General features: G+C 37.1%; 1 protein-coding gene across 1 annotated transcript in view; it reads right to left on the bottom strand.

The window, feature by feature from the left end:
* ETFA (electron transfer flavoprotein subunit alpha) overlaps positions 1-24,788 on the bottom strand; it is an 85,624-nt gene that overhangs the window by 655 nt on the left and 60,181 nt on the right. Inside the window, exons 10-11 of the mRNA XM_019950292.2 lie at positions 17,634-17,699; positions 10,816-10,896 (exon numbers count right to left, since the gene is read on the bottom strand). Of these exons, the coding sequence (XP_019805851.1) occupies positions 10,816-10,896; positions 17,634-17,699 (147 nt within the window). The remainder of the gene's footprint in view (positions 1-10,815; positions 10,897-17,633; positions 17,700-24,788) is intronic.

The raw sequence follows: 24,788 nt of genomic DNA, 5'->3' as shown, positions 1-24,788 counted from the left end.
TATATATATATATATATATATATATATATATATATTAACATCTTTATTGTAGTATAATTGCTTTACAATGGTGTGTTAGTTTCTGCTTTATAACAAAGTGAATCAGTTATACATATACATATGTTCCCATATCTCTTCCCTCTTGCGTCTCCCTCCCTCCCACCCTCCCTATCCCACCCCTCCAGGCGGTCACAAAGCACTGAGCTGATCTCCCTGTGCTATGCGGCTGCTTCCCACTAGCTATCTACCTTACGTTTGTTAGTGTATATACATCCATGCCTCTCTCTCGCCCTGTCACAGCTCACCCTTCCCCCTCCCCATATCCTCAAGTCTGTTCTCCAGTAGGTCTGTAATGAGGTGGATAGACCTAGAGTCTGTCATACAGAGTGAAGTAAGTCAGACAGAGAAAGACAAATACTGTATGCTAACACATATATATGGAATTTAAGGGAAAAAAATGTCATGAAGAACCTAGGGGTAAGACAGGAATAAAGACACAGACCAAATAGTGTATATTTGTTACCTTCGTGTTTTCTAGCATTCTTCCTTCCCTCACTGCATTCCTGCCCTTCCTTCAAAGTCCACACCAGAGTCTCTTGCTTAGTCATGACTCCTGTCAACCTCCTCTAGTACTTGTTTTCTCATTGTTCATTCATTCATTCATCATTCATTTAACAAACACTGTGGCTGTTGTTCCTCAGCATATGTTACTATCTTCTGGCACATAAAAATGAGCTGCATGCTGAACATTACCCATCATCACTCTTTATTAAAATCAAGGCCTTGTGCTGATGCAGTGGCTGGTCAGCAGACGCAGTAAGAAACCACAGTGAGGGAAACTGACCGAGCTGGCTCCCACCTTGAAAAGGATTAATTACTAACCCTTGGTCTTGGCAGTTTAGTGGCTGCAACTGGAGCTTTTGGCATGGAGCTGCTTTGTAACAGCCTGGACAACAGAGGAGGGCTACATGTGGGGACTGCAGGGGAATGTCACACAGAGCCCACCTGAAAACTAGCTGAGCCACTCATGTAAAATATCAATTACTCAGTCTTCCAAGGGGCTGTCGACTGCCCTAGCTCACAAAGATCCCAGCTGAACTCGCCACTGATGAATATAGCCTCTCAATTATTTAAGAGAGCTACATTTCCATTAGGTGGAAATAATGTGTTCGTACAAAATTTATTAAGGAAATTGTTGACATGTTGTTCCTTCCGAATGTCACTTTGTCTCCAGACTATTAAAAGGCCCATGTTTACCATGGAGCCAGGAGGCATTAGCTCAGGGGCAGCATTAAGTGCTGGCACCACTTCTCCCAGCTTTTCTCGGTGGAGAGACCATGAGCTTATGCCAGTCATACAGATGACATGCTAAATGAGCTTCATGTGGGACCTACGTGTTTCATGAAAAATAGGCTAGAGCCCAACTTCTTTTAAATAAAACATTAATTTGGTTTAGAACACAGTTTTTAAAAACCTTACAGAATGTCCCCCTGCCACGGTCCCCAAAAAAGAGTCGAAGGGTCTCTCTCTCTCCATCCTCTACATCCTTTTTATTAGATCAACCTCAGACTTTCCAAGCATACCACACAATGCCTTAGTTAGGAAAAAGAACATGTCAACTCAGTTTACTGAGTATCTGATGGTCTTAGCACACTGAAGGATCTGGATTCTTATTTTTATTCTATTTTAGATACTACAGAGGCAGTTCCCTATTCAGTAAGACCAAATGAGAGTGAATTTATGTTTAAAATACGATAATCTACTGATATAAGTCACAGCACAACTATATTTCACTCATTTACCTAGTATTTCCTCAGGATAAGCACTATGGGAGATAAAGAAGTTCAGGCCTGATTCCTGGCCATGAGGAGTTCCACTCACTATTTGGAGAGAAGAGCCAGAGGCCTATGAACAACCCAATTAGAAATGTGCTCATCTTCCACTGTAATGTAAGAGGATGAGAAGAACAGCACTAAAAGCTCCAAATTCAGGAGTCCTGAGGAAAGTTGAGACTGGTGCAGACTAAGAAAAATCAGGACATTACCATGGAGAAGAAAAAGATACTGAGCAAAAAAATAAGGAGGCAAACAGATAAACATTGCAGGTTCCAGAGACAGTAAAGGGATTAGAATGACTCCAGTGAAAGACTATGCTGGGAAGAGGTGAAAAAGGTTTAAAAAGACAGGAGATATGCCAAGTCTAATCAATGGGAACACAATAGTCTCTCCAACGGAGATGGACAACTGGATATCCACACATACAAAAGAATGATGTTGGATTGGACCTTCCCCTCACACCATATACAAAAATTAATTCAACATGGATCCACAACCTAATTATAAGAGCGAAAACCATAAGACTCTTGGATCATGACAACAGATTCTTAGATATGACATCCAAAACATAAGCAACAAAAGAAAAAAAATAGATGAACTGGCCTTTATCAAAATTAAAACCTTTTGTCATCAAAGGACATTATCAAGAAAGTGAAAAGACAACCTACAAAATGGGAGAAAATATTTAGAAATCATATGTCTGACAAGGGTTTAACATCCAGAATATATGAAGAAACGTTACAACTCAACAACAAAAAGACAAACAATTCAATTAAAAAACGGACAAAGGACTTGGATAAACATTTCTCTAAAGAAGATATACAAATGGCCAAAAAGCACACATGAAAAATGCTCAATATCACTGGTCATCAGAAAAATGCAAATCAAAACCACAATGAGATACCACTTCACAACCATTATTAGGATGGCTATAATAAAAGACAATAACAAGTGTCAGCCAGTGTATGGAGAAACTGGGGCCCTTGTATATTATTTGGTAGGAATGTAAAATGAGGCAGCCACTTTGTAAAACGGTCTGACAGTTCTTCAACATGTTAAACATAGAGTTATAAAGTAAACCAGCAATTCCATTCCTAGATATATATCCAAACAAGATGAATCAGTGCACAAAAACTCATACATGAATGCTCATGGCAGCATTATTTACAACAGACAAAACATGGAAACAACTCAAAAGTCTATCAACTGATGAATGGATAAACAGATTGTGGCATATCCATATAATGGCTATTACTTGGCAATAAAAAGGAATAAAGTGCTGATACATGCTAGAACATGGTGAACCTTTAAAACATTATGCTAAGAATCCAGCCACAAAAGACCATATTACATGATTCTATATCCAAGACTGGCAAATCTACAGAGACACCAAGTAGATTAGCTGTTGCCGGGGGCTGGGGAGAATGTGAATAGGGAGTGGCTGCTAATGGGTATGGGGTTTCCGCTCAGTGTGATGAAGATGTTCCAGAATTAGACAGTAGTGATGGCTGCATAACTCTGTGAATATACTAAAAAAAAAAAACCCCACTGAACTGTACATTTTAAAAGTGTAAATTTTACAGTATATGAATTACATCTCAGTAAAGCTATTATATTAAGACAAAAACAAAGACCCCAAACTACCAGTCAGGTGGTGCCCTCTGCCCTATCACTCTAACGCTGATTATGATATTTACCATTTATTAAGCACCTACTATGTAAATGTATGGTAGGAAATACAAACAGGTAGGCTAATATTTAACACAGACTATACTAGGTGCAGTATAATCTCATTTAATTCTCATTACAAGGTAGTATAATATTTATATTATCTATGAGAAAGCTTATATTCAGAGAGATTAAATAACTTGGCTAAGATAATTTAATTAGTATGTGCCCAAGACAGAATATGAAACAAAGCTCATAATTACCATACCATGTTATTTCTGTCATATGAAGAAAAAAAAAATTTGTCCTAACTCATATGATTGTTGAAGGGTAAAGTGAAAGGATGAATATAAGAAAATAAAATGTTATGCATATACATTTTTACTCCAGACATGATGAAATTTGGTGGACACAGTATCCCTTAGAGAATTATTAGTCTAACAGCTATATACACTTGTTATGTGTGATACAGTTTGAAATTTTTAATTTTTAAACAAAAATTTGATCTAAAAAAGCCCTTTTTATACAGCTATTATTTGACTTATGATGTTATTTTAAGATCATAATCCCAAATAGATAATAATTTTCATTCATCATTTGCATACTTGTATTTTTCAAGTTGTTATACCTTTAAATATTTGATTTTTAAAGAGAGGGTGGCTCCAGTGAGAAGTATATTCACTGAGCCACCCTGTCTCTTCTTCTGTCAGAATTACTATAATATTCATCTGGAATCATTCTGATTTCAACTGAGAAAACAATTTGATTTCTATCTAGTTCTGCCTTGGCTGCTAGTCTGTCAAAGATGTGGTTCTATTTACTGCAACTTATCTAAGGTACAGGACTAGCGGTGAACCACCCAGCTGTGGTACCTGATGAGCTGGAAAGGCAGAGTGATGAGAAAACGAACAGAATCAGGAGCCTGGCTTAGTTGTGCCAATAACTTGCTGAGCAGCTTCTCCAAATCACATCTCTCTGGGACACAGACAACTTAAGAAGAACACACCCTGCATGTTACTCATATAGTAATAAATGGGAGGCCGCAACTCAAGCAGAATTTTTAGTATCTTCTTTACTAGTTTTTCCCCAAACTGCATTTTTAAGGACTGATTTTCTCACTTTGTATTAATCAAAGGCATATATAACTGTACTTCAGAACTTCTGAGCCGCATGAGATAGACACTACCGTAATTCTAGCTAAAGGCAAATAAAAATTATGTCTTACTCCAAATAGTCTCCCTATAGTCAAATGTGGACTTCTTAAGGGATGGAAGATGATACTCCAAGCAAATGGCAGCCAAAAGAAAGTGTAGCTACACTCATATCAGACAAAAAGACTTCAAGATAAAAAAATTAACAAGAGACAAATTGGACAATGTATAATGAAAAAGGGGACAGCTCATAAGAAGACACAACTTATTAACATATATGCACCTAACAGAGGAACACCAAAATATATAAAACAACTATTAACAGACCTACAGGGAGAAATTGACAGCAACACAGTAATAGTAGGAGATCCTACTTACATCAACCAATAGATAATTCAGACAGAAAGTCAATAAGGAAAGAGCAGCCTTAAATGAAACGTCAGATCTGATTTGATAGATTTGTACAGAACAGGCCATCCAAATGCAGCAGAATACACATTCTTCTCAAGTGCACATGGAGTTTTCTCAAGGATAGGCCATATGTTGGAACACAAAACAACTCTCAATACATTTAAGAAGACTGAAATCATATCAAGCATCTTTTCTGATCATAATGGTATGAATCTAGAAATCAACTACAAGAAGAAAGATAGAAAAATATCATAAAAATGTGGAGAATGAACAACATGCTACTGAACAACTGTTGGGCCAATGAGGAAATCAAAGGAGAAATAAAAAATTACCTGAACACAAAAGAAAATGAAAATATGACATACCCAAATCTATGGGATGGAGCAAAAGCAGTACTGAGAGGGAAGCTTATAGCAACACAGGCCTACTTCAAGAAACAAGAAAAATCTCAAATAAACAATCTACCCTCACACCTAAAGGAACCAGAAAAAGAACAAACAAAGCCCAAAGTCAGTAGAAGGAAGGAAATAATAAAGATCAGAGCAGAAATAAATGAAATAGAGACTAAAATATGATAGAGAAGATCAGTGAAACTAAGAGCTGATTCTTTGAAAAGATAAACAAAATTGACAAACTATTAGCTAGACTCACCAAGAAAAAAGAAGGCTCTGATAAATAAAATCAACAAAAGAGGAGAAATAACAATGGGTACCACAGAAATGCGAAGGATTATAAGAGAGTATTATGAACATATGCTAACAAACTGGACAGTCTAGAAGAAATGGACAAATTCTTAGAATCATACTACTTTTCAAGACTAAATCATGAAAAATAGAGAATGTGAATAGACCAGTCCCTAGTACAGAGACTGAAACAGTAATAAAAAGCTCCCCAGAAAACAAAAGTTCAGAACCAGATGGCCTCACAGGTGAATTCTACTAAATATTCAAAGAAGATTTAACACCCACCCTTCTCAAACTATTCCAAAAAACTGAAGAGGGAACGTTTCCTAACTCATTTTATGAGGCCAACATCATCCTGATACCAAACCCAGACACAGAAAACATAAAAAAAGAAAATTACAGACCAATCTCTCTGATGAATATAGATGAAAAAATCCTCAACAAAGTATTAGCAAACCAAATACAACAATACATTAGAAGGATAACACACCATGATCAAGTGAGATTTATTCCAGGAATGCAAGGATGGTTCAACATCTGCAAATCCATTAACGTGACACACAACATTAACAAAATGAGGGACAAAAACCATATGATCATCTCAACAGATGCAGAAAAAGCACTTGACAAGATTCAACATCCATTTATGGTAAAATCTCTCAATAAAGTGGGTGCAGAAAGAATGTACTTCAACATAGTAAAGGTCATATGTATCAAACCCACTAACATCACACTCAGTGGTGAAAAACCAAGTTATCCCTCTAAAATCAGGAACAAGACAAGGATGCCCACTCTCACCACTCTTATTCAACATAGTACTGGAAGTCCTAGCCAGAGCATTTAGGCAAGAAAAAGAAATAAAAGGCATCCAAATTGGAAAGGAAGGAGTAAAAATGTCACTATTTGTGGATGACATAATTTGATATATAGAAAACCCTAAAGATTCCACCAAAAAACTATTAGAAGTAATAAATGAATACAGCAAAGCTTCAGGGTACAAAATCAACACACAAAAATCTGCTGCGTTTCTACATACTGCCAATGAACTAGCAGAGAGAAATTAAGACAACAATCCTGTTTACAATCACAACAAAAAGTATAAAATACCCAGTAATATATTTAACCAAGGAAGTGAAATACCTGTACAATGAAAACTGTAAGACATTGTTGAAAGAAACTGAAGAAGACATAAATAAATGAAAAGATATTCCATGCTCAGAGACTGGAAGAATTAACACTGTTAAAATGTTGATACTGCCCAAAGCAATCTACAGATTCAATGCAATCCCTATCAAAATCCCAAGGACATTTTTCACAGAAATAGAACAAAAAATTCTAAAGTTTACATGGAACATAAAAGCCCCCCCAAAACAAAAGCAATCCTGAGGAAAAAGAACAAAGCTGGAGGTATCCCATGTTCTGATTTCAAACTATATAACAAAGCCATAGTAATCAAAACAGCATGGTATTGGCACAAAAACAGATACACAGATCAGTGGAAGAGAATAGAGAGCCCAGAAATAAACCCACACATATATAGAAAATTAATTTATAATGAAGGAACAAAGAACATACAATGGAGAAAGAATAGTCTCTTCAATAAATGGTGCTGGGAAAACTGGACAGCCACAGGCAAAAAAATGAAAATAGACCATGCCCCACACAAAATCAATTCAAAATGGATCAAAGACTTGAATGTAAGACCTGAAACCGTAGTAGTACTCCTAGAAGAAAACATACGCAGTATGCTCTTTGATATTAGTCTTAGCAACATCTTTCCAGATATGTCTCCTCAGGCAAGGCAAACAAAAGCAAAAAATAAACAAATGGCAAACTAAAAAGCTTCTGCATGACAAAGGAAATCATTGATAAAATGGAAAGACAACCTATGAAACAAGAGAAGATATCTGCAAATCATATATCCGATAAGGGGTTAATATCCAAAATATGTAAAGCGCTCATACACCTCAACAACAACAAAACAAACACCCTCATTAAAGAATGGGCAGAGGAGCTGAATAGACATTTTTCCAAAGAAGACATATGGATGGCCAACAGGCACATGAAAAGATGTTCAACATCACTAATTATTAGGAACTTGCAAATCAAAACCTCATTTCTGTTAGAATGACTATTATCAAAAAGGCAAGAAATAACAAGTGTTGCTGAGGAAGTGGAGAAAAGGGAACCCTCCTGCACTGCTGGTGGGAATGTAAATTGGTGCAGCCACTATGGAAAAAAGCATGGAGATTCCCCCCAAAATTAAGAATAGAACTACCACATGAACCAGCTATCCCACTCCTGGGTATTTATCCGAAGAATACAAAAACACTAACTTGAAAAGATATACCGGTATTTAAAATGACCCATATACAAGGACCTACTGCATTGCACAGGGAACTCTGCTCAATGTTATGTGGCAGCCTGGATGGGAGGGAACTTTGGGGGAGAATGGATACATGTATATGTATGGCTGAGTTGCTTTGCTGTGCACCTGAAACTATCACAACATTGTTAATCGGCTATACTCCAATATAAAACAAAAAGTTTTTAAAAATTTTAAAAGAAGAAAAGATATATGGGGACTCCTGAGTTCACTGCAGTATATTTACAATAGCCAAGATAGGGAAACAACCTAAGTGGCCATCAAACAGTGAATGGATAAAGAAGATGTGATGTATACATATACAATGGGATACTATTCATCCATAAAAAGGATGAAATCTTGCCATTTATGACAACATGGATGGACCTTGATGGTATTATGCTAAGGAAATAAATCAGAAGGAGAAAGACAATTTCACTCATGTGGAATATACCCCCCCCCCACCAAAACAAAGTAAATGAACACACCAAATAAAAACAAACACATAGAATCAGAGAACAGAATAGTGGTTACCAGAGGGGAAGGGGCTTGGGGGAGGGTGCAATGAGTAAAGGGGATCAACGGTATGGTGATAGGTGGAAACTAAATTTTTGGTGGTCAGCATGCTGTAGGGTATACAGAAGTAGAAATATGAAACTTATATAAACTTATATAATTACTGAAACTTATATAATGTTATAAAACTATGTTATCTCAATAAAAAAATTTTTCAAAAAATTTTTAAAAGTGCGCTTCTTAAAACACCAAAAATAGCTTGAGAATCTCAGGTTGGAAATCAGCTGACTGGATGATCTTTGAGGTCCCTTTCCACTTTTACTGTCCTAGGACTCTGAATGAGATATCTCTTTGATCACGTGCATGCGCACAAACACACACACACACATACAATACAGATACATACACTCTCTCATGTTAATGCACAATGTGTGGGACACCACTGCATCTACCATTGCTACAAAGATAGCAATGATATCCTGCCTTGAGGCAGGAGCATCTTTGTAGCAATGATAGATGCAATGGTGTCCCACACAGTATGAACATCACAAATTTCTGACTGTCTAACACTTCATTCTTTTATCCAGTAAGCCCCGCATGTAAGTAGCAATACATAGTACATAAGCAGACAGAATAACATAACTTAAAATAAACAAAATTACTTATAGATTTACTCAAATATTCTCGAGGAAAAATAAAAGGTAACTACAGTAGATGCCTGTCTGAAAACATATCAACATGATACATGGTTAAGGTTCAGAAAGTGTTTGCTTTCATTTTTAAATTAAAAGGTCTTTATCCCTTTATCTGTATCTCACTGGAACTAAATGCTTTCTACTTGAACAAAGGTATTATTATACAGAAATACAAAAACATTTATCTTTTTCATACTAACTTTTCCTCCCACTGGGATATCTTGGTCAAATGACTGCCACTACTGTTTGTTCTTACATAGTTGGGCCAGGTCACAGGAGCAGCTAACCTACCTAAACCCTAAATTTCAGATACAGAACCCCAGGATCACAGAAGAGGGGGTGTATTTTTCCCATGCAATATACAGGCTCTTTTGGGAGGGGGGAGGTTCCATGGGGAAAGCTGCCCTATGCTGACCCAGGACAATAGCCCCAATTATAGTCTCTCCATGAAGTCTGGACCATTACTGAATAATTCTGAGCATTTGAAGGGCCCATCTTTCACTGAGCATGAACACACACTTCAAAATACAGATGTGCTCTCTAAGTGTACTCATTAGTTCATCTGGATCATAAACAGTGCTGGAGAAGCCATGGTAATGGGCCAATCCTCTTGCTGGGGAGACCACCCCTGGCTCTGTTCTCAGGTTGCAGCCTCTCCATTAAGGCCCACAGTAGCTCATTATACTTCTATGTGAGGGGTTCCTCACTCCAGTAAACCCAGGGTTGGATGCTACTTTCAGAGCCTCAATTCCTGCATGAGTGATTTCTGCACAAGGTGACCTGGAAGCCAGTAGACAGGCCCTGAGGGACAAAAAGAGGCCAGACCATGCATAAGCTATGACCTTTAAATGTGGCCAAATGAATATCAGGTGCTCAACAATATCACTAAAGTAATTCTCTCACGGAGAGGGCAAATACAGGGGTGGTAGCAGGGTAGAAGGAACACTCAAAAAAACGAAGAGTGCGAGGAGTGGGAAATAAGTGTCCTTCTCTACAGCTGTCACTGTTAGGAAGGCCTGTGACTCTCAAACACAGCAAGCAGAGCATACTTGCTGAGTAGATAAAGTGGACTTGAGTGCCCACTCATCCCATGAAAAGCTATAGCATCACTAGTAAATCTCTGAATGAGGGGTTATGATGTGAATTTCTTTAAGGTACCTGCCAAATATGGTTCTAGGTTATAATTACTTGAGTCATTTCACACTGTATACTAACTTGGCATATGAGATGCCAAGAGCCATGTGGATATTTGAAAGACAATATGGACTTCTTAAAGGGAAAGTTATAATGCTCTATATAAACATCATATATTAAGCAGAACAACTCTTCACTTTAAGTAGTTCAAAACTGCGTATATTAACATATACATACACAGACAGACACAGATACACAAACACAATGTTTTCCTATAATAGCTTCCTTCCTGACCAACTCCTGGAGGTTGTTGGATGACAACCTAGATAACAGCCATCACTCTCAAGGCCAACTTACCTTAAATAAATCTGCAACTATTCCATAATCTGCCACTTGAAAAATTGGAGCTTCTGGGTCTTTGTTAATAGCCACAATTGTCTGTGAAACAAAAAGAAAGAGTTTGGCCTTTATAAGAAAACATACCACACAGATTGATGGTTCTATTCTAACTTCCCTAACAAATTTGTATTCTTAAAAATGTCTACCATATAAGATTAGTTTGATTAATGTATGCCAATATTGTAAGTTTAGAAATTTCTGGATTGGAACATAACAAGATTATCTCCCACCCCCACCACTAGCCCACTGCAGTATTAAAAAGGTTTTAAATTATTATTTTTTAAAGTTATTTTTTTACTTATAAAAATAAATGTTTTAGGTAAGTAACAAATCAGAGGAGAGGATTCTGGGAAGACAGCCAACTAGGAAGCACTGGGAATCTGTCTCCTCACGTACACTACAACTGAACTGGCAGAATCTTTCTAATGTAACCATTTTGGAACTTTGGAATCTATTAAAGGTTTGCAACTTCCAGGGGAAGACTTGCATGGTAAACTGTAGCTCTTAGCAAAATAGTTGCTACCCACCCCCCAACTCCCAGCCCTAGTGGCAGGTAGCTGTGCACATGTTCCTGGGGCAGCTTTCACACAGCTTACAGGAGCCAGAGTGGGCAAAAAGGACGCTGTTCTCCAAATATTGAGGATCTGTGCTTTGATCATGGAATGCTGCTTCTGATCACAAAGGTGCAAAGAGGACAGTGGCTACTGCTGTTGTACCTTAACCATCATTGTTCATGCCTTCCCCCTCCCGTCAAAGTTATTTCCAGGAGATTTAAAGGATCAGTGCTCTTCATTTTTCTTTTTCCCCTTTTGGGAGCCAGACATTAAAGCCTAGGACATTGAAAAGCAAATACATATCAAGAGAAAACTACAAAGTGACCACACATGCCCAGGGAAAGGCACAGGCTCTGAAAAGACCCAAGAAGACAGTATTATACCTCAGGTAAATACGTGGCACAGAGACAGCCTACAACAGTCAAAAAAACAAGAACAATAATAAGCAAAAACAATAACCAAAAACCCAGCAAACCTGGGGAAAAAGGAGAACCTGATTTCCAGAGATACCACATTATTAGATTCAAGCGTCCAGTTTTCAACAAAAAAAATCACAAGGCATACAAAGAAACAAAAAAGTATGGCCTATTCAAAGGAAAAAAAAAAATCAACAGAAACTGTTCCTGAAAAAGACCTGATGGCAGATCTACTAGACGAAGACTTTAAAACAGTCATCTTACAGATGCTAAAAGAACTAAAGGAAGATGAGGAGAAGGTCAAGAAAACAATGTGTGAACAAAATGGAAATAGTGATAAAGAGAAAACCCAAAAAGAAACCAAGAAGACATTCTGGAACTGAAAAGTACAAAAACTGAAATGAAAAATTCACTAGAGGGATCCAAAGGCAGACTTGAGCATGCAGGAGAATGAATCAGCAAATTTGAAGACAGGATGATGGAAATTAACAAGCTTGAAGAACAGAAAGAAAAAAGATTTAAGAAAAGTGAACAGAGCCTAAGGCACCTGTGGACCACCGTTAAGAGGACCAAAATACCTACGGTGGGAGTCCCAGAAAGAGAAGAGAGAGAAGAGGGCAGAGAGAATATTTAAAGAAATAATGGCTGAATATTTAAAGAAATAATTTGATTAGAGATATGAATAGAAACAGCCAAGAAACTCAAAAAACTTCAAGTAAGATGAATTCAGAGATCCACACCAAGACACAAAATCACACTTTCAAAAGCTGAAGATAAAAAGAGAATCTTGAAATCAGAAAGAGAGAATTGTTTTGCTACACACAAGCAATCCTCAATAAGACTATCAGCAGATTTTCCATCACAAACTTTGGAGGCCAGAAGGTAGTGAGCTGATATATTCAAAGTGCTAAAAGAAAAAAACTGTCGACCAATAACCCTCTATCCATCAAAACTGTCCCTCCAGTGACTTTTGCAGAAATTGAAAAACTCATCCTAAAATTCATATGGACTCTCAAGGGACCCTAAATAGGGCCAATGAAATAGAAGAGGGAGCCCAGGAATAAACCCTCACATATATGGTCAAATGATTTTTGACAAGGGTGTCAAGATCATTCAATGGGGAAAGGATAGCCTTTTCAAAAATGGTGTTGGGAAAACTGGATATCCACATACAAATAAATGAAGTTTGCCCCTTACCTAACACTATATACAAAAACTAACTCAAAGCAGATCAAAGATTTAAACACTAGACCTAAAACCACAAAACTCTAAGATGAAAAACAGGGCAAAAGCTGAATGATGTTGGTTTTGGCAATGATTTCTTGGATATGACATCAAAGGTATACGCAATGAAAAAACAGACAAATTGAACTTCATGGAAATTTAAAAATTTTGTGGATCCAAAGGCACTATCAACAGAGTAAAAAGGTAACCCAGAAAATGGGAGAAAATATTTCAAATAATATATCTGATAACGGATTTTTTAAAATTAATTAATTAATTTGTTTTTGGCTGTGTTGGGTCTTCATTGCTGCATGTGGGCTTTCTCTAGTTGTGGTGAGCAGGGGCTACTCTTCGCTGTGGAGCACGGGCTTCTCATTGCAGTGGCCTCTCTTGTTGCAGAGCATGGGCTCTAGGCGCACAGGCTTCAGTAGTTGTGGCTCACGGGCTCTAGAGCGCAGGCTCAGTAGTTGTGGCACACGGGCTTAGTTGCTCTGTGGCCTGTGGGAGCTTCCTGGACCAGGGCTCGAACCCGTGTCCCCTGCATTGGCAGGCAGATGCTTAACCACTGCGTCACCAAGGAAGTCCCATGATAAAGGATTAATATACAGAATATATTCAAAAACCTACTAAACTCAACAACAAAAAAACCAAACTACCCGATTCAAAAATTGGGTGAATGACTTCCATAGCCACTTCTCTAAAGAAGATATACAAATGGCCAATAAGCACATGAAAAAATGCTCAACATCACTGATCATTAGGGAAATGCAAGTCAAAACTACAATAAGATACTACCTCAGATCCATCACGATGGCTACTATCAAAAAAACAGACAAATGCTGACAAGGGTGTGGAAAAATTGGAACCCGTGTGCATTGTTGGTGGGAATGTAAAATGGTACAGTTGCTGTGGAAAACATTATGGTGGTTCCTCAAAAAATTAAAAATAGAATTACCATATGATCCAGCAATTCCACTTCTGGATGCATACCCAAAAGAATTAAAAACAGGGCTTTGAAAACATATTTGTACACCCATGTTCATAGCACCCTTACTCACAAAGGCTAAAACTTGGAAGCAACCCGAGTATCCATAGATGGACGAATGGATAACCAAAATGTGGTGCATACATACAATGGAATATTATTAGCCTAAAAATGAAGGAAATTCTGACACATGCTGCATGGATTAACCTTGAGGACATTATGCTAAGTGAAATAAGCCAGTCAGAGAAAGAGAAATACCAAATGATGATTCTACTTAAAAGATGTACTTAGAATAGTCAAAATCATGGAGACAAAAAAAATAGAACTGTGGTCGCCAGGATCTGGAGAGTGTGGGGGGAGACTGGGACATTACTGTTTAATGGGTATGGAGTTTCAGTTTTACAAGACGAAAAGAGTTCTGGAGTTGGATAGTGGTGATGGGTGCACAACATTATAAATGTATTTAATACCACTGACAGTGGGTACACATCTAATTTTATACTTAAAAATGGTTAAGATGGTAAATTTTTTGTGTATTTTACCATGCAAAAAATATTAAGTGCAGTGTACTAAAAACTTTGAATTTTCTGTATATAAATTATACCTCAATAATCTGAGTTAAACCAAACAAACCAAATATAACTGGAAAGTTTGGCAGTTCATCGAAAAATTTTAGATATACTGAATGAAAACCATGGATGAAAAATTAATTAACTTATTTTATATTTGGAGTGCTTTATTCAATAAGACAGAAGTCTACTTTATAAAATCATCATGAGATACATATTAGAGTCAATCCTCAGCTTATTTCACTTATAAAATGATTAGTATTTTCTATCTCCTATTAACAAGTATATATATTTAAACTTGTGACTATAAATGTTAGATTTCAACTTTAAACAAGTAACAAATCCATATCCTAATTCCTAATCCATCTCCTAATCCTAATAGGCTTTGTAGCTCACTATTTATCCTCCATGTACTGCATTCAATTTAATATTTTAAAATTACTATTCTGGGTCTATGTGAGAATACAAAATTTAACTATCTAGTCAGCCTGTTAAGATGAACTTTAAAACAAAAAAGTTTAAGTCTTTATGTATGCAGCAAATATAAATAAATGTAATAAAGGAAGTAAATTATGACATCTCCTACAAAAACTACCACAAGTTCTTCTTATCCCCTATAAAATTTTTAAGTGTAGAAGGTTATAATGACAGTTCAGTAACAGATTAAGGAGAAATAGTCACTAAAAAAGGTGTCATGTTTAAACAATTATTCGATTAACAACAGACTTATTTGTAAGTTACAAATAGTTTGGTATTCCCCACAGATGCTTCTAACACCATTGCAATTAAAGTAAAATTAGAGTTTTGACTCTAACATGCTGTTATTTTAATAAAAAGATCATAATAATGTGAATCTCTAGAAGAAAAATTAAGTACTTCCCTGACTATTACACCATCTCATGAAAACAGCTGGAACACCTTTTTAAAGTATTTTGATATAGTCTGACTTAAAATATAGGCTACATGACATTATGTGTAACTCCCCTAGAGGGGTCCTGAGGCGGAATATTCCAGAATATCTGAAACTGGCACACACTGTAGTCCAGGTAACTAGTTGATCCAGAGAAACATGCCATATATATTAAAGTATGGTCAGAGACGATAAACGAGGGTTTCAATATGAGCCTCAAATCCAAAGTCACAAGGACAAACATTTTGAATCACAGGCATTGATTTGCATCGAGGTGTTTCTCTTCTGGCAATATGTAGCCTGCTTCACAGCTACTAGCAGAGATTTATTAAATTAACGATGGTTAATGATTTTCCTGGAGGCCACCTAGTCAAACGTCTGACAGTTCAATCATCTGAAAGCTTTTTCATCCCACTATATAAAAGTTATTTTTAAAGAAAGAGCACGTAACTGTGGAAAAGGAACCACTATAGTATTTAAGAAAAAAGATTTGGGCTGTTCACAGTTTTTCAGATTACTAAAAGAATATTCCTGAATTATCAACTGCAAATAACTATGATAAAATCTTACTTGCACCTTAGAGCTCTTTTAATATGTCCCTATAAATGCATGTTCTTCTTCCTTACAGACCTTTTAAAGCACAGACTGTATTCAACCATATTAATATGTATACAGTTCCATCAAATTTCATATTCTTTCAACTAGACCACAATGCTAACTAAAACTACAGGTTATATGCAATGCAACTATCAGATTTAAACCAATCACTTAATATTCCATTTTAGAGCTTAACCAAAATTACAAGCTAAGACTGCTGTGTCTCCCACACAAGACAGTGATGGCAGGGACGATGTCTTTTTCATTTGAGCATCTCCAGCATCTAGTACAAAGTACACATGTTTAATAAATATTTGTTGATGGCATGGAGAGACAAATTCTTGGCTCAAGTTTATTCTTATGGATTGTTCCCCAACACTGGTCTCCTTGCTTCAATTATTCTTTTTGCTTTGACTATCTAGTCCAGTTCTCCCAATCCAGCCCTGTTGGCATGTAATGAGAACTTTCACCAAGATCGTCTAGGCAGGTAGAGTCTTTTATTTTAGAGAAGCAGAATTCTAGATATGTCTGAACTGGCCCAGCTAAAAATATTTTTTTAAGGTTGCTGGTGTTGGAGTGGTTTTTTCCTCTAATGCAGCAATAACATTTTCCCCATTGGCACTGCTGTTTTCAGAGCTCAGTAAAGAAACCTGCCATCCAACTGTGAAATCTGACTGATTTGGGGCCAATTCATTTAGAGGTTACAAGGAGGTAGTGCATGCATCTTTTCAAGTTAGAAGTTAAACCTATTAAAAGTTTTATTACCTTTTATATCAAACTTCCATCTGAATGGATAAAAGCAGGAGTGTCAGAGGCATCTCTGACTTCATGAAAGACTAAGTTCATAATTCCAACTGTGCATTGTTATGCATGAATTAATGTGTCATATTCTGAAATATATGTTCACAGAGTCATCACACATAGAGTCCAAGTAGCAAGTTAAAATCAAGTGTTTCCTCTATACACTGTATTTCTGACAATTACTGAGGTTTTGAGACACTCCAATCCAAAACATGTCAGTCGCAATTTAGTAACAACCCAAGAAGAGGGGCCTTGCTGAGGTATGAGGGTGGAACCATTAGGGGACTAGGGTGAAGCAGAGAGAGAATCAGGCATCAGAACCTCATAAACTAGATAAGTCAGAACCTCATCTAGTTGTTTTCACCGCACATTTTCTATCCATAGATTGTCAGAGCTGAAAGGGATCTTAGAGATCATCACCCAACACCTGCATTTGGCAGACACAGAACTGAGGTACCAATAGGACATGTCACGTGGTAAGTTGGCAGTGGAGCTGGGATTCAGGTTCACACCTCTTTCCATGACATAGCACTGCCTCTCCTACCAATGGTACATCTTCAGGCAGGGTACAGTAGCTTATTTATCTTTCAGTTCCTAGATTTGTGTTCATGTGAATGGTTCCACTATACACACTATAACTACATAGAAACATACCAGTCAAACCCTAGTTTTAAAATATGCAAACTTTTCCTCTTAGCATCTTTATTGTTGTGTAGTTACCTTGCTGTCTTTCATCCCAGCTAAATGTTGGATGGCTCCAGATATTCCTACAGCAATATAAAGTTCCTGAAACAAAAGAGACCATATCATTAGTATGTATTTATATATTATACCTTCCAAAGTATTTGCTAATTAGCAACTCGAGTCTTACACCAAAAGTATTTTAAATAGAATAGATGCAATATGTATTACTTAAATTATGCTTTCCTCCTTCTCTGATCTCCCTAACCCATAGTCCTCATTTTCCTCTGAATTCCTATAGTAGTGGTGGCATAATAATAAATACATGGATAATGAGAGTTATTGAGCATTAACTATGTGTCAACCACTGTGCTAAGCATTTTCCATCAACTGTTTCACTTAATCTCACAACTTCCTGTGAGGTAGCACTTTTTTGTCTATGCTACTCATTTGGATAACCACACTTCAACTCATCACTCTGTATGTAACCATTCACAATACACACACATTGTATATAAACATATAGACACATACACTTACACATATTAAAATATATTTTGACTTAATTGTTTGCCTTCTCATGGATATTTGTGGAAGTGGTAATTAGGGTATATTTATTAAGCTTCATATTTAGAAAAACCAAAAATACAAATCAGTCTCAAGAGTCATCACACACACACAATCTCCTTAACTAAAAAATAACAAATTTCTCAAAGGCATAGAATGAACCTTTGTATTTCTAACGCCTAATAAATGGGTCACCGCACTGTAGTTTCTAAGTAAATGTTGATGATATTTGCATCTCTTCCTACCCCTCTGCCCCCACTAATTACAAAGGGAATGATGACTTACTGCTGCTCTCTGTCCCTTTATCTAAAAATTTTAAAGTATCCATGTTTGACAAGTAAAATTCACTATCATCATGGAAAACTGACTTAATAAGTGCTTAATTAAAAGAGCTTAGCTGCTCTATTCTGTCTAGTAGGGATAATTAAAGCTTCAACTGAAAAGCTTTTCCCACACATAAACTGAACTAACAAGTCCTGGCTTGGGTAGGGGGTGCACCTACCATGTAACCAAAATAACACTACAGTTTTGTCACAAATGACAGTAAAGTTTCTCCTCAATATGAATAACATGGAAGGCACTGAAGGTGGCTCTGTCACACTCAGTTTTATTACAGGGCAGATACTTCGAAGTCAGTGACAGTGTCAGGTGGTCCCACTTTGTTTTCTGTACTGCTCATAATCTTATTTATGAGCATTGGAGCTTTTTAAAAAAGCTCTCCAGCATTGGACCTTTCTTAAAAAGCTCCCCACGATGCTCTAATGTATAGCTAGAGCTGAGGCCCAGTAAAACAGATGATCCTCAGCTCTTGTGCAGCTTGAAACCTGTAACTCGACACAGCACATTGACAGCATATCTCTGGGTCTCATCTTTAAAGGCATAAAGTGTCCATTGCTTCTAGAGCAGTGAGATACACTGTGTACCCCGGAAAGGACGCAACCTAGCCCCCATTGTGAGTTAATCATCTAAAAATCTAAAATGAGCTGGGCTTGTTTTCTGATTCAACTTGCTCTATAGTTAACCATCAAAAGCCTGACGATAAGAAAGAGCAATTTGGCCTGAACAGACTGTGTCTTAGGGTGGAGGGTATACTGCAGAAAGTAAAGTGTATGGGTGAGGATAAAAAGCAATCCCATGCTCCATGATTCTATCTTAAACATAATCCAATGTGTCAATTATGACCATACACAGCTGGACAATACAATAAGGCCCTGTCATTATACTGTCTTAGCAGACATGGACACTCACATGAGTAATAAACAAGCACCACTATTTTCCATTGAAGATTTTACAGGTAACTTCAATTGATAATTTTAGCATCATTTCAGTTTATTCTGACTAGCATTTCTTTCAAGAAAGAACATTCATTAAGTTATTAATCAAAATATACTTACTAAATCCTACATTCAGGAAAACCAGGCCAAAAAGTTCTTATGTAAAGATTTTTAAAGTAAGATATTTAGACAGACACTGTCTCACTAACCACTCTTTTAAGTATATTCTCAAAGCAAGTATTGGGAAGGATCAATAGTTCTGTAAATGAGTCTTTCTGACATACATGTCTTCATTAAAATTCAGCCAGTCTGGGCTTCCCTGGTGGTGCAGTGGTTGAGAATCTGCCTGCCACTGCAGGGGACATGGGTTCGAGCCCTGGTCTGGGAAGATCCCACATGCCGCAGAGCAACTGGGCCCATGAGCCACAACTACTGAGCCTGCGCGTCTGGAGCCTGTGCTCCGCAACGAGAGGCCCATGCACCGTGATGAAGAGTGGCCCCCGCTCACTGCAACTAGAGAAAGCCCTCGCACAGAAACGAAGACCCAACACAGCCAAAAATAAAATAAATAAATAAATTTATTTTTAAAAAAAGAAAATTCAGCCAGTTTTAAAAGCTGCTCCATTTGCATTATAAAATGCTAATAAAAAATGCTGATTCACTCTGGCACTACACATCAACATAAATATGATATAAATGAAATTTACTTTAAACCCCCTGAGAAATGAATACTGTTGGCTTTATTCATAAATGTCACTAAGGAAATAACAGATTCTGGGGCAAAGGAAACCAAAGGCAAGTGGTTCCAGGGTCATTCCCTCCTTTCTTACCAGCATAAATTGCCCAAATAGGTCCACATGACCAACAGGACCTTATTTTATACTATCTTGCAAACATGGTTCTCTTAATAAATATAAAAGCTTTGAAACAACAGCCCTGAACGAGTCCTGAGATTTTGGCTGCTGTTCTGAAATCTGATAGCTCTCTAAGGCAGAAGAGAGGCTTTTTTCTTCTTTTTTAAAAAACATGTACAGGCAATTAGACTAGTGTCATAGGATGCTTCCTCATGGTTCAGAAAGCATTTCTGTATTTCAATAATAATAATTAGTATGTACAAAACTCTCCACAGATGCTAATTTATGGAGCACTTTAGACACTGCTTCACAACATAACAAGGCAATGCCTGCCCTGAGGCACTTTCTTTCTAAATCAGGTAGTAAGATAATTTGGAGAGAAAATGAGAGGCGATGTTGGAGGGGAGAACAGCAATTAAGGGTTCAAGAAGAGGTGGGATTAAAGAAAGGAACAGACACAAAAGGAAGGAGGGGTAGTCCTGGAGATAAAATCCTAGTAGCCTTTACAAAGGGAGGGAAATCTTGAAGAGTGAAGAGACTAGGACAAACTACACAGCTGGTAGCAGTCTGGGTGGATCATCCTGCAATTCAAGGATAGAGACTGGTGGGGAGAAATAAAGCCACAGAGCAGTAAGAGAACCAGAGGTTATTCTGAAATATAAAGAAGGGACAGCACCTTCTTCAATACAAACAAATTCTGGCAAAAGTAAACACAAATCTCTCTTCCTTTGCCAAAGCCTAAAAAAGACTACAGCTGTAGACTCATCCAAAGAACTTACGGGCAGATGTCTAAACTACTCTAGAGTGGGCTCAGATAAAAACAAGAATGGGGCTTGGAAACTTCTGCATCCAGTGTGGTTAACAGAGGTTTGCAAGAGAAGCATATTATTGTTGTTTAGAATCTAGGCTCTGGAATCTCACTGCTACGTTTAAATGCCAGTTCAGCCACCTAACAGACATGAGACCGTGGGCCAATTATTTAACCTCTCTATGCCTCAGCTTGCTCATCTGAAAAACTGGGATTCTAAGAATCCCCACTTCATAGGGTTACTGTAAGGCTTCAGTTCTTAGCATAAGTATCTGGTTTCCCAAGACACTGGTGTGCCACTCACGAATTGAGATTTGCTCAAACATTGATTTTCTCAGCCCACTGGGTGACCAGTGGACTCCTGGGGTGGTCCCAGGGCTACCATGTACAGCTGAGCAGGCTGTATACTGAACAACTCTGAAGGGAGGTATCATTCATATCATAGTCGTTAAAGATCTGCATTTTATTACAATAATTTTCCAACAGATGGCAGTAAAGTAACTTGATAAAGGGGTACTTTTTTCCTAATTCATACAGAAGAGTTGTATGGACTAGTAGAAGTGCAGGGCAGCAAGAACCCCCTGTGGTACAAACACTGTCATTGTCTTAAGGATGCCATAACATGGTTTTACTGTTGTTGGTACAGTTATACGTTACAGGCAATATAAAGACAACTAATTCTTTGTCCTGTGTTCTCGTGAAGCTCACAGTCTAACAATGTAGGTTAAGGTAAGATAATAAAAATCTGTAATTCATTACAGGAAAAAATCATGGTGTGATAGAGCTCTGGTCTCTTATGCAACCCCTTACTTTCTGTTCCTGCCACTGAGAAGTGGAAAGGCCTTTACAAGCAGGAAGCAGTTCACAGGATGACAGTCCTCTGTAGTCATTTCTATCCTCTGCCAAACAGGAGTCCACTTTTATATCCATCTGTTCCTGTTCCCTTAGTCCTTCAAATAAAATAAGCTTTTAGAAGAAGTTTTATTGATCCTAGCCTGATGATAAATCTGTATGTCTGAAAACAGAAAGACCGGAATGAAATCTTAACACTTTTACAGAAATCTAACCAACCTGTGGAATCGACATGGTCAGAGTATTCCCTGGTGGATGATTTGGGTTTGGGCTGCTTTCTTCAAAAAGTATGTGCTAACATCTTTCTCCTGCTTTACCCAAACCTTGTGCAGGAAATCTGGAATTCCAAGAGGTATTTATTTCTGAGTCCTGCTCTCTAGAGGATTCTGGTGCAAAAGCTAAGGAGAAAATTTTATTTCCTCATTGTGATTTTTGCCTAACGTTATTAAATCCAAGAGATATACAATATGATGTGAGCTACATAATTTAAAATTTTCTATTAGCCTCATTAAATAAAGTAAAATGAAATAGGTGAAACCAATTTTAATAATATAATCTCAATTAAGACTAGCCACATTTCAAGGGCCCAATAGCCACATGTAGCTTAGTGGTTACCATGCTGGACAGCACAGATCCAAGATGATTTAAGAGCAAGCTAAAGAAGGGAATTCCCTGGAGGTCCAGGGCCCACTGCTGAGGGCCTGGGTTTGATCACTGGTCAGGGAATTAAGATCCCACAAGCCATGAGGCATAGACAAAAAAATCAAAAACAAACAAAAAAACAAGCAAACAAACAAAAACAAGCTAAACAAGAGCCTTCTTGTAAGCTCTAAGAGGTACTGTAGAGCATAGTTTGATAGTAGACCTCAGGATAGAATGACATTAGTCTCTTGTGTCAGCTTTGCTTGTATTATCTCAGAACAAGAACATTTATAGGTTGTTCAAACTCTGTGAAAGAACCAAAAAGGAAAGTCAGCAGAATGACGAAGCTGAAGATGAGTGTAAGAGACATGAGACAGCAAAATTAAACAAGGGAGCAGCCAATAGAGACACAAATAGATGACAAAAATCCATCAATTTTCAGGTACAGTAGACCATCATAGGAAAACCAAAAGCAGATGAAAATGACTGGTTTAAAAACAGTAAATTTATACTCTGAAACTAATTATCAAATTTTGTTCTCTAGTAAGATATTTTTTCTTAAAATTTTAGAAAAACCTGAAAAATCTATCCTGAGAAGCTCACAATTCTTAAAAAAGGGTACAGGCATACTGTGGAGATTTTGTGTGTTCTAGACTACTGCAATAAAGTGAGTATCCCAATAAAGCGAGTCACAAGAAGTTTGTTTCCTAATGTATATAAAAGTATGTTGACACTCTACTGTAGCCTATTAATTGTGCAATAACTTTATGTCTAAAAAAACAACATACCTATCTAAATTTAAAAATACTGTATCGCTAAAAAAATGCTAACCATCATCTGAGCCTTCAGCAAGCCATAGTAGTAACATTGAAGGTGACTCTTCACAGATCACCATAACAAATAGAATAAGATCAGAGACAGATGGGTTCAGATCCTGGTTCTTCCACTTAACATCTGTGTTCTCAGGTAGGTTACCTCTCCTCTCAAAGGCTCAATCTCCTCGTGTAAAATGGAGATAAATACCTGCAGCTAATAAGGATTGCTGTGGTTATTAAATAACAGAATGCATGTGATGTGCTCAAGATATTAGACATTAATGCTATTATTATTATTACTGAATGATCACTAAATCTTTAAACTAGAAGGCATTAGACAACCAACTACCATATAAATTCCACTTTAAACTACTTAAGTAGTTTACTATTGTAATAGTAACTATTACTATCTCAAGGCAAGTTGTTACTTAACTTGATACAATTCTTCTGGGATAATGTACTGAGGAAATTTCTTTTTATTGATATTTATTAGTTTCTGTTTTGCATTTAGTACTAGCTGTAAAGTTTGAATTTCTGCCCAACTTTCTAGACAGTGCTGGCCGGCCTAGGAAGTTGAGGTGAGTTTCTTTACAAAATTCTAACACAATCTTCATACAGGTACCAAGACATGTCAAATTGGTCATACAAAAAATACATATATCAAGTTGAAATTACACTTTTTTTCTAGAATTGGAACAGTATTCTGCTGCAGCAACTTCAGATCTGCTTTACTTTAAACAAAGTAGAAAGGAAAGATTTAAACATTTACTTTTTTGTTTATATGAAATATGGCTATGAGAGGAGTAGTTAAATCTGGAGCTTTCCAAGTAGAAAAACCAGGCCAATATTACTTCATCTCTTTAAAAATCAGGTTTAAAATATCTTTCCTACCAAGTCTCCCTTTCTAAATAGAGTTGGGGAAGGAATGTAAAAAACTACATTTATTCAAAGACAAGAAATTTTAAAGACGTCATATAAGTAGTTCTCACTAGAGTTCAGCAATCCAATGTTACGTGCTCAAAAACAATCCCTATGACTACCTCAGACAGGACAAGTTTTACAGAATGGCACATGCTCTCTCAACCTTGTTTACTCAGAAGACTACAGAGGCATAAACTTAAACAGCAACTGTTACAGCTAAAACACAACACATACACAGGACAAATGCCAGGTTAGGAGTTAAATGGAATTCATCATAACAAATAATGAACGTCTCTTTGAGAAGTAGATTAACTGAATTATGTTTTCTAATTAGGGCAAGTCTCCTGTGCATTAATATTGCTATATTTCATCCTGTTGCTCATTTAAAAGGCCAAACTATTTCCTCTGTTTGCCAAATTGTGTTTAAGTCTCTTCTCTTTTTGGAAGAGGCCCCAAAACGC

Source organism: Tursiops truncatus, chromosome 2 (assembly GCF_011762595.2).
Source record: "Tursiops truncatus isolate mTurTru1 chromosome 2, mTurTru1.mat.Y, whole genome shotgun sequence".
NCBI classification, from domain to species: domain Eukaryota; kingdom Metazoa; phylum Chordata; class Mammalia; order Artiodactyla; family Delphinidae; genus Tursiops; species Tursiops truncatus.
This window is presented reverse-complemented; position numbering and strand designations above follow the sequence as displayed.